General features: G+C 42.0%; 1 protein-coding gene across 2 annotated transcripts; it reads left to right on the top strand.

Moving 5' to 3' along the window:
* The first annotated feature begins 166 nt into the window (after nucleotides 1-166).
* GJA10 (gap junction protein alpha 10) lies at nucleotides 167-10,362 on the top strand. 2 transcript variants are annotated; one of them, XM_082216851.1, is made up of 3 exons: nucleotides 167-554; nucleotides 2,782-2,838; nucleotides 4,375-6,123. In XM_082216851.1, exon 3 carries the CDS (start codon nucleotides 4,385-4,387, stop codon nucleotides 5,951-5,953), a length of 1,569 nt encoding a protein of 522 aa, XP_082072977.1. In that variant the 5' UTR covers nucleotides 167-554; nucleotides 2,782-2,838; nucleotides 4,375-4,384; the 3' UTR covers nucleotides 5,954-6,123. The 2 variants fall into 2 exon arrangements, with proteins under 2 accessions (XP_082072977.1, XP_082072978.1); XM_082216852.1 differs by lacking the exon at nucleotides 167-554 and adding an exon at nucleotides 9,640-10,362 and having other exon boundaries at nucleotides 2,024-2,838; nucleotides 4,375-5,908.
* Nucleotides 10,363-11,183: the final 821 nt, after the last annotated feature.

Raw genomic sequence — 11,183 nt, 5'->3', positions numbered from 1 at the left:
TGAATGCACTTAATATTCATTAAACATTGACTTGAAGCGTTTTTTATAACACGTGTGGCTGTATTCCCCCCTTTTTTTCAGCACAGGGTATGATACCTTATATTACATAAAGGGTAACATATGTCATAATATTCCAGTGCCAAGCCCATCACTTGTACTATGTTCCACTGAAACTGAAATCATGGAGGCTTGCTTCGAATGAGGGTTCTCTGATCTAGTGAGAGCAGTCTTCATGAAGATTCGCCTCTGTTAGGTCTCACATGCAGAAAAGGGGCCTTCATCAGAGAGAACCCATGTCCAGCATGTGCGCAGGGCTGCATGCACGCTTATTGGTCAGTGCTTCCTGAAAATCTTGCCTATCCTTATCACCACTAGTGCCATTCCCACTACTCTCTCCAGCACCAGAGAACCACTGAGGATAAGAATCATTCCTACCTAATTTGTATTGCCAGATGGCGTATTGAGGCAGGGAGATGGTGGCCTGGCTAAGCCCATTTGATGAGTTAATGGCAAAGGCTGGGATTTCCTATCTCATAGCTACTATACTAGACCAGGTAAATAATGGGTAAATAATATGTGTGCACGGTGCTTCATTTGTGATTTTTTCCAGTGTACCTTGCTCTCTTAATCTAATCGGCTCTATTTAGAGAACTCTTAAATGGCATCAGGTTCTCTTTGTGAAGGACAGTCAGTGGTTAATTCAAGTATTATACACATTTCCACCAAGAATGCCATGCAGCAAATTGTCATTTACCACAGAAGTAGTTCTTCAATCATCAAGCACCAAAATAAAGTTACGTGGTTTAAGAACGTGGTTTTTAAAAAAGACTTCAATATGTTACAGGTGACAGACATATATTGCACATGTAGTTAAACTGTGTGTGTATATTTACCAACGAAGGAGGACACTTCATCTGACAAAGCGCTCTAGTCAATGAAACCTTATGCCACTATAAGTCTGTTAGTCTTCAATGCTGCAGATGGGTTTAAGGGCTCCAGTAGCTTCTCATTGTCAGATAATAATTTCTGGAGATGAAGTTTAATCTGCAGCCTGTTTATCTAGAATAATCCCAGAAAGTCATTCGAGACTGTACCAGAAGTGAGTATTCGTATCTCTCTTCCCTAAACCTCATTGAATTGCAATCAGACATAGAGCAGATCCTCAAAATATTATGCAGCTGCAAACACTGCTGAAGTGAATGGAGGGTTAACTGGAATCCTATGGCCATCATAGGGGTTGCCAAGTACCTAAGGCTATAGTTATACAAACAGCAATTCCACAAGCAGAAGACTTCAATATGCTTTCTCTTTCTGCTTCATGTCATACAATAAATGTCTACACAATTAACATAGCTGACTTCATAGCCCTGCTTCTTTTCGTTAATTAATATTGTTACACAGAATGAAGAGACTTTGGGATGGGGGTGGGGAAAGCACAAAAGTGCTTATTACAGTTTTATTTGATTTATTGTATTTCTATTCTGCTTTTCATTGAAGTGAATCCTAAAGCGACTTACAAGCAATAAATAACAGTAAGAGAATAAAATGTAACAGAACACCACAGATACAGAAAAATCATATAAAAAAAATTACTACTACTAATAATAATAATTGCATATGCCAGCCATCTGACTGGGTTGCCCCAGCCACTCTGGGCAGCTTCCAACAAACTATAAAACCACAGTAAAACACCAAACATTAAAAGCTTCCCTATACAGGGCTGCCTTCAGGTGTCTTCAAAAAGTCGGATAGATGTTTATTTCCTTTACATCTGACAGGAGGGCATTCCACAGGGCGGGCTCAACTACCGAGAAGGCAATTACAATAAAACAATTGCTATCTACAGTATAAAACATATTAAAAGCAGCAATTTTTAAAACACACACACACACAAAACATCACAATTACAGCAAAAGACATATGATTACCAAATCAATATGGCATTTATAATTTATAGAACAAAATTAACAGAATAACAACTAAAAATATAAGTTAAGTAAGCTCTGTTAAGTTCACACACAAACTCTCTCCATGTCCCCATGATTTGTAATCTTTCACTCTATTCAATTCATTAAAACACACATAACGTATGTCTTTATGCCAGCTCATCCAGATGTTTGCCTTCCATTGTGGAAGAGGAAAGGAGATGAAGGCCATATAAGCATAAATGCTATAGCATTGCCAACCAAAATGAAACACAACAGCCGTGAAATTCGATTCCTCATAGCAAATTTTAAACCCAGTTTATTCTGGTGTCTCATTCAACCCCTCCCCTTGAGTGCTGTACTAACCCGTCTGTCCCACTAGGCAATAGACTATGAAATCGGACATGACCGATTGATCACCAGGCATTGATTCTCATGAAAACTAATGGAATGTAAAGAAAACGTAAGAAGCCAGATCCGTGTGAAGAGGCTGTTTGTTCATTTTAAAAAATAAACTCATTTACCAGTTGGCTCAGCAATAAAGGCTAACATATTTGGGTTCAAACGAAATTAGCAGCGGCCTTACAGAGTAACGAAGTATGTGTGAAGCCTTGGGGGTAATTTGGTAGGACTAAAATAATTGCAGGATAATTCTGGCTGAAGGCACTGTCCTCTTGTCAGCCAGTCGATCAAACTCTGCCTGCGTACTTCAGATTCATTTATTCTGTCAGCTACAGAACTATGAATTCTAGTCACCGTGTCAACCGAAAACTGTCTTAAGAGTTTGCTCTAAAAAAAAGGAAAAGGAAAACCTAAGTTTCTAAATGATGCTTTCTGGCTGTATACTCATTTTCAGGGTCTGATATGTTTATAATACTTGAAGAGGCTTATGAGCAAGAGAATTACTATTAAGGTAAGCAGCCAAATAATATCTGAACTTATTTCAAAGGCAAATATATGTAGGCGATAACATAGTTCTTATTTTTATTATTTGCTTTTTAAATGACTGCTTAAGTTCTGTTACGATTTTGCCATGGTGAAATAGTATTTCCATTTTTTCCCCTTATCCATTTTTCTAATCTAAACTTTGCACCTGATTATATAAACCAGATGGGTGCTAAAACCATGAAGAAAAAGGAAGGTAACTGAAAAGTTGCAACATTTCTTAACAAGGAAGTCTCATTGGGATCTTATTTGTTTATAATTATGTTCCTGGTTGAAACTTGGGTTAGAATCAAAGGAAAGGGTGTGCGTATAGGCATTTGTGTGGCTATTTTGTGGGTGGGGAATGGTGGCCTGCTTATGAGCACAGGTGGTCCAGCATCTATGCACTATGTGTATAGCTATAGTGTATAACTATGGTGTATAACTTACACAATTTGCTACCACAGAATGGGTATATGGGCATTAGTTTAGATGAGCTATAGGGGACCTGTGGACCATTCAGACTTTGCAGGACTACAAGTCCCATAATCCCTTACTATTGGCAATAGTGTCTGGAAATGATGGCAGCTGGAGTCCAACATCTGGAAAGCCACAGGTTCCCCATCCCTGCTTTAGGTGTCTCTAAAGTGGGATTAGGCAAATTTGTGAAACCAGGATAGAACCTGATACATAGGGCAGCATACCTGTTGGTAATAGATGCCGGGGATAGGCAACAGTTGATGCCTGTGACCTTCGTGCCCTGCTTGTAAGCTTTCAAAAACAAACAAACAAACAAACAAACAAACAAACAAACCCAAAAGCAATTTGATAAAGAATGTGGGGCTATATGCATCTTTTGTCAAATCAGTCAGGTTTGTTCTTACGTTCTTTATTCATCTCCAAAATTCTTGGATGATAGGTGGCACCCCTCAAACATTCAGTCTACCAGATGCAACTTTTTATTGATATTTTGAGATGGGGTTCAATTTGTCCCAGTTTAGAAAACCAGGTGACAGGGAAAGGCAGAGGGAGGGAGGGAGGGAGGGAGGGAGAGAGAGAGAGAGAGAGAGAGAGAGAGGAGAGAGAGAGAGAGAGAGAGAGAGAGAGAGAGAGAGAGAGTGTCTAGCTGTTTCTATTATTATTTGAAGCCTGATGGTCTTCTATGGTGAAGATCGTATAAGAAAGAAAATAATACAATAAATAGTAATGCCCAAGAGGACCCTTTAGGTTGGTGGATGGGGACTTGTAGCTATCCAAATGTTATTCAACTCCATTCAGTCCCAGTCAGCATGGTCAATGATAAGGAATATTATAGTTCAGCAGTATATGGTGGGCCATAGGGTTCTCAACTCACAACAGTAAACACAGCAAATCTCATTTGACCGTCCTATTTCAGTCAGTGCCAGCTGTGTCAAAAGGAATTAGGAACAATTTTAGATAAAAATGTGATCAAACGCAAATGCCCATAGAACTGAACTGTAGTTTGGTATTTCATCCTTTAACACTGCATTGTTGCTTGTTTCAGGGATGAGCCCATGACTATGGGGGACTGGAACTTGCTGGGCAGCATTCTAGAAGAAGTACACATCCATTCTACCATAGTGGGCAAAATCTGGCTCACCATCCTTTTCATATTTCGAATGCTAGTTCTTGGTGTTGCAGCTGAAGATGTCTGGGATGATGAGCAAGCAGAGTTCATTTGCAACACAGAGCAGCCTGGCTGCAGCAATATCTGCTATGACAAAGCTTTTCCCATCTCCCTGATCCGTTACTGGGTGCTACAGGTAATTTTTGTTTCATCTCCTTCCCTCGTTTATATGGGTCATGCCCTTTACAGACTCCGGGCCCTTGAGAAAGAGAGGCAGCGGAAGAAAGCTCACCTCAAAGCACAGCTGGAAGAGATTGAGCTTATATTGGAAGAACACAGGAGAATAGAGAGGGAATTGAGGAAGTTGGAAGAACAAAAGAAAGTAAACAAGGCACCCTTGCAAGGGGCCTTGCTGTGGACCTACATCCTGCATATCCTGACCCGGTCAGTCTTAGAAGTGGGTTTTATGGTGGGTCAGTATCTTTTATATGGGTTTCAAATGTATCCACTTTATAAATGCACTCGCCCACCATGTCCTAACACTGTGGATTGTTTTGTATCTAGACCCACGGAGAAAACTATCTTCATGGTTTTCATGCACAGTATTGCAGCAGTTTCTCTCTTTCTGAATGTTTTAGAGATTGTCCACTTGGGGGTAAAGAAGATTAAAAAGACCCTTTGTGGGACGCTCAAGGAGGAGCTTGTAGCCACTGATAATGACATTAACTTTTCCAAAAAAAATTCAGTGATACAGCAGATCTGCATCATGTCTAACTCGTCTCCTCAAGGCAGTTTTAAATTTATGCCAGACCAGCAAGTTGGGCTGCCAGCTTACTTGGCTCCTGAGGAAGGATTCACACCTGCTGAACAAAACCAGAACCCAATAAATGCAGAACAACAATGGTGCAGCAACCAGAGAAGCAGGCCAAATCAGCACCAGGGTCAACTCCACCACCTCTGCAGACATCTAGAACATCCTAATGAGTGTGATCAGCACCACAGACAGCTCCCCAGGCACCTCCAAAATCTCATGGGTCAGCGGCATGACTATCAACAACAGAATGAGTCTTCCAGCAGTGAGGATGTCCAGAAGCCATCACAGCAGGGCACCAACATCTATCGAAAGAATGAGCAGCATCCTCTAGAACATTCCAAGAATCCTCAACATGGTCCTAAACCTTGCATTATCTCCAGTCATATGGACAGCCCTCAAGGCATTCTTCGAAAGCATAGCCGGGCACTCAGCTGCAAGGACCTAGGAACTGATCGTTGTGACTCTCCAGACAGCGGGCGTCATCAGAACCGCAAGTCTAGCTTTTTGTCCAGGGTGTTGTCAGAAAGCCAGCTGGACACAGACTCAGACACCTCAGACTCGCGGAATGGTTCTGGCTCAGATGCCAAACACAGAGATGATAGCAGTCTTCCTAACACACCACCACTTCCTTCTGCAATGGGACGCAGAATGTCAATGGCAAGTAGACCCAAGCGACCTTCCTTCTATACCCTGCTAGTGTGAGTTATCGCTCCTTAGCATAGTGCTAGCTTAGGTCTTGGGCTTTACTGGTTCGTTCAGAATTGTGATCAAATAGAGCGGAAAATAATTTTGAGTTCTTTCCTACCAAGTTAAGTCTTTGAGAAATATAACTGTTGCAGCAGAAAGGCATTTTAAAAACAAAACAAAATTAAAGGCATAGACACTATGAATCTTATGTGGGGGGGATTGGGAATGGGGGAGGTGCATACAATCAAATAGTGTTGCCACTGCTATCAATGTTAATATTAATGTAAAGACTTGTAGTCTTCCACACATGAACAAACAGGGTAAACAGTATATCCCTGAATCCTCCTTGAAGCATACTTTACTCTATTTTTCAGTTTGGAAACTGAGGTTACAGCTGAGTAGGATTTTAAACTCTATTTTTCAGCAGTTATGAGGATGTGCCATCGATCAGCTATAAACTCACATGGTGGTCTAAGATAAGCCAAAGACCTCTTGGACTCAGCTCCAACCTTTAATATGGGTATTGTAACACTGGTCTAACAAAGCATTATGAGGCTTGAAACCTCTTAGCCCCTCTGCCATATACATGGCTTCCATTGTGTCCTGCTCACATTGACCCGTCTTGTGTGTGCACACCCTCTAGGGGACAGGAGGGTCCATTATCCCAGCAGGTGAATGTGATCAAGGGTATGTATATGTATCTCAGAATTCCTCCCCAAGCCATGATGCCACAATGTTATGTAGACACCATGCAGATCAATCAGCTGAACGACCTTTACAGTCATATCAAGTGAATGTGACCTATGCAGTTAGAAATTGCACAGTACTTTAATAAAATCTGAGATGCAAGTGGAGAAGCGTGGGCGCATTTCCAAGCTGCAGAGATTTTCTGCTCCTTTATGAGCTAAACAAGAATTAACTGAGACTGGTCTCTTATCATGCGGTGATGCAAGCTTGCCTTCTTCTAACCTGTTCAATTGTCAGGATTCTGCCTCCATACTAATTTTGGCTGGTAATTGCTTCCAACTGGTAGTTTGAGCTAAGCATTACCACGGTCCTGCAGCCATTCCAATTCAGAAAAAGGCTCAGTGTACAATAACACTTGTTTTCCTAAGAAGCATAGGCTCATCTGCTGCATAGTTAGGCGATGCTACCTGAGAGGTTCTTATGTGGCTGCCATGTGGTACTTTGTGAGTTTCACTTTAAATGCCTGGACAGAACCCAGAAAGAGGACAAGAGGTCATGGCTCACCACAACTTCATTGGCCTGCCTGCATGTTCCATGACCATAGGCACTACTCCCTCTACATCATAGACAGGAAACTTATGCCCTACCCATATTCAACTCCCATCAACCCCAGCCAGCATGGCCAGGATCTAGAGCAGGTGTGGAGGAACCTATGACCCTCCAAATGTTGTTGAACTACAGTTCCCACCAGCCTCAGCATGAATGTTCTATGGCAATGATGCCAAAGGGCCAATGGGAATCGTAGTTCATCAACATATCTACGAATATCTAGAAAAATCTGGAGGGCTAATGGTTCCTCACACCTGACTTAGTAGGCTACAGGTGCTCCATCCCTGTTCTAGGCTCCCTTTCTACCTCTGCACTGACAGTGGGGTGGGTCAGCGCTTTAGCTGCCCATCCCATGCCTACCCTCAAGACTGTTTACCATAAAGATGCTTTATTTGGGGCTGCCCTTGTTTCTGGTCTGGAAGCTGCAACTTCCAGCTGCCAGACTGCTCATAGGAGAAAGCTACATGTTACTCTTGTTGAGAGAGCTGCACAGGTTGTCAGCTTGCTGCTGGACCAGGTTCAATGTTATTGTGTTAGTTCACAAAGCCCTACAGAACTAGGGCCTAAAGTACCTTAAAAACCACTTGGTTCCTTAAATATTCCACTGCCAAGGGGGAATTTGGGTAGCCCTTCATGCCCGTCAGGTTTGGTCAGCCTTTCCCAGGGATCAAGCTTTCAGTGTTGCAGCCCCTACCCTGAGAAACTCCTTGCCAATGGAAGTCCCTCAGGACATCTCTGCTTCCTTTTAGAAGTTGAAACCTGTATTGTTCAGATGGGCCTTTGGAACTTGATTTTGTTGTTTTTAACTAACCAGTTTTATTGATATGCTATTATAGTAGCTTATGTTTGATATGCTATTATAGTAGTTTATGTTTCCACATCGCACGCCACCTTGTTTTTCTATAAAAGTGCGTTTTATAAATATATATATATATTTAAATGGTTTAATGAAACAAACCAGGTTCAAATCTGGCTCACGCCACCCAGCCAGCATGTCTGATGGTCAGGGTCAGATGATGGGTAGTTGTAGTCCAACAACACCTGGAAGGCATCTGCAATTTAAGTTAAATCAGAGCTCCAAGTTCAGATGTAAGGGGGAACTCCCACTAGCAGATGGTTCCACTGTGACAGGACAAATCAGAGATTGGATATTGGGCCTTGTGGGCTGCTACATTCTTATATTTCTGAGAAAATATTATTTGTTTGCACTACTCACTATGCTGTTCAGCTGTTGACTGAGCTCTGCTGTTTAGGCAACAAGTGTCTATGTGGTTGAACAGGACTCAAGAAGTCCTGGGCAATTGATTTTCCTTTCCCAATTGAATTGTTAAAAGCCATGACATGTACAGCTCCATTTGCTGGATTGGTTGAAGCAGCAGCATTGACCAGCACAGCAACTGAAATGTGGCTTTGTAGCTTAGAGAATGGGGCAGACAGAGCAAAGCCAGTCCTGTCCTGCTACTCAGAAACTCCCTGAGTGACAAGAGATTGAGGGCAGACAAAGGGAAGTACTTTGACATGAATTTAGAAATGGTCACTAGCTTAGATTGCTTTTTAAAGTGATCCCATAAATTCATGGAGGACAGATCTGTAATATCAGGAATGTGAAACCATTTGCACCCCCTGCCCCAAGGCACTGTTGAACCACAATCCCCATGATCCTTAACCATTTTGCGATGGTAGCTGCAGCTGATGTGCCACCACTTCGACATCTTCTGGAGCAGGGATCAACAAACTTTTCCAGCAAGGGGCCGGTCCACTGTCCCTCAGACCTTGTGGGGGGCTGGACTAGATTTTTTGGGGGGAAATGAACAAATTCCTATGCCCCACAAATAACCCAGAGATACATTTTAAATAAAAGGACACATTCTACTCATATAAAAACATGTTGATTCCTGGACTGTTTGTGGGTCGGATTTAGAAGGTGATTGGGCCGGATCCAGCCCGTGGGCCTTAGTTTGCCTGCCCATGATCTGGTGGGCTACAGCTTCTCTACCACTCTCATATTCTGAAGAATAGATGACTGGAAAGTATTTATTGGGGAGCAAACAGCAGGGCAGAAGTATTGCTTGTGGGTTTCTCACAAGCAAGTGACTGGACTAGACTGACCTTGGTTTAATTCAGCAGGGTGGTTGTTGTGCTTTTAAGATGAAGCACTAAACTGGTGTGGCTGACCTGCATCCCTCAATATATTGTTGGACTCTAGCTCCCAGCAGTCTCAGCATAACTAATGGTTAGGGATGATGGGAACCTCTAGAGGGAAACAGATTTGTCACTCCTTCGCTAAGCTGTAAGCAAAACAGGTAAGCTAAAACTAAAATAATCTACAAATCTATTGAGAATTTCACTGAACCTTCTTTCTTTTTCTACAAGCCAAGTCAGTTTCTTTCTCTTTTCTCTTTCAGAATGTGCTACTAGAACTATCATCTATCATGAAAAAATAATGCTTTCTTAGCAGCACTACCAAAGCACAGCAGCAAATCCCGAAACCTGAAACATGAAGGTTAAAAGCAGTTCTCTCCCTTCCTCCTAGACCCTAGCAAATATGCTGCTTCAAGGTGGACAGCTATGGATATGGAATCTGTTATTTCTGACTGACACATGCATCTTGGCAGCCGCACGTGTGATCCAAAAGCCTCTTTCAAAATGCCCCCATTTCCTCTCATGTGCAACTACTAGGAGCTGTTTAGTGTGTCCAGCTGCTACAAAACAGCATTCTTTTGTTCCTAGGAGAAGACTATGGGGGAGATATGCCATTTGATTTGTAGGACTGCCACATAGCTATCCAGCAGGAGCCCCGGTACACAACTTCAAGGCTGTTGAGATACAAAACATCTGTAAGGGTGGGATTGGCAGACGAGACTGCTTTCTGAAAGGCTGTCTTCCCTGCCCACCTCTGTACGCCCCAGGAATCAATGAATAAAAGATGAAAGCAGCATGCAGTAAGTTTTTAGTTCAGTGCTGCAGGTTAACAAAGAAGTCTGAATCCATCTCAAAGATGCACAGCTACCTCCCTCCCCAGACCTTTGGCATGCTGAATCTTATGATCTTGAAGGCATTGTCAGCATTACCTTGTTACTTGCCTGTTTCTCCAAATGTTAATAAACACGGGACGAAAGCTTTTTTAAAAAAACAAAACATGATATAGCCTACCCCCGTTTTATTCCTTTAGCATAAAAGGGGACTAAAACAACAACTTAAACTGTTTCTACATTGTCTTTGTCCAGACAGTTCTACTTGCTGCTGCTTATGGAAAGGTTGGGTTTTTAACAACAAAAGAATAATAACATCTCTTTCTGACTACTGCTGTTCCTGCCCTATATAGCACACAGGAAGTAAGGGTAGCCTTGCCATAGAAAAGATACCTGTCCTGAAGGGGAAACTGTTCATTATCTGGGTGTTTTCTCTCTCTCCTCTTGTTCTTAAATAGGGCAGAGATGTCTGAGCACACAGCTAGACTTAATGGAGGGGATAATAGATTCAAAAAATGGTAGGGAATAACTGCAAGGTCAAAAATGAATAGGCCAGACTGTTTCCAGCTATGTGTGGCAGCAAGGGAAAGATTATTGAGTTCACAACAGGGATGCACAACTCCCAAGGGTCACTTCAGTGCTTTTAACTAACTCAAGAGGCCCTCATTGCTATATCCTATGCAAAAAGCACTTCTGCTACAATTTTAATAGTTCTTTCTTTCTCTTTCTTTCTTCCGTCATTGATTTCTTTTTCTCATACAGCACACACTCTCTTTATGAAATCCATCCCATCTTTTCAGTCTCACTCAAACACAAAAAACATACAGAGTAAAAACCTTTGGGACAGAAAGAAAAAACCAGCCCTAGAAACCACAATAGATAAACGTTCAAAGAGGCAACTGCAATATGGAACAAGTGAGTTTCTTCTTCTGTTCCAGTTATAATGGTGCTCCAATCAACCCACTTCAATAATGCAC

The sequence above is a fragment of the Podarcis vaucheri genome, assembly GCF_965113315.1.
Source record: "Podarcis vaucheri genome assembly, chromosome: 3".
Classification (NCBI taxonomy): Eukaryota; Metazoa; Chordata; class Lepidosauria; order Squamata; family Lacertidae; genus Podarcis; species Podarcis vaucheri.
The sequence above is the reverse complement of the archived record's forward strand: the minus strand, read 5'-3'. Positions and strand labels throughout refer to the sequence as shown.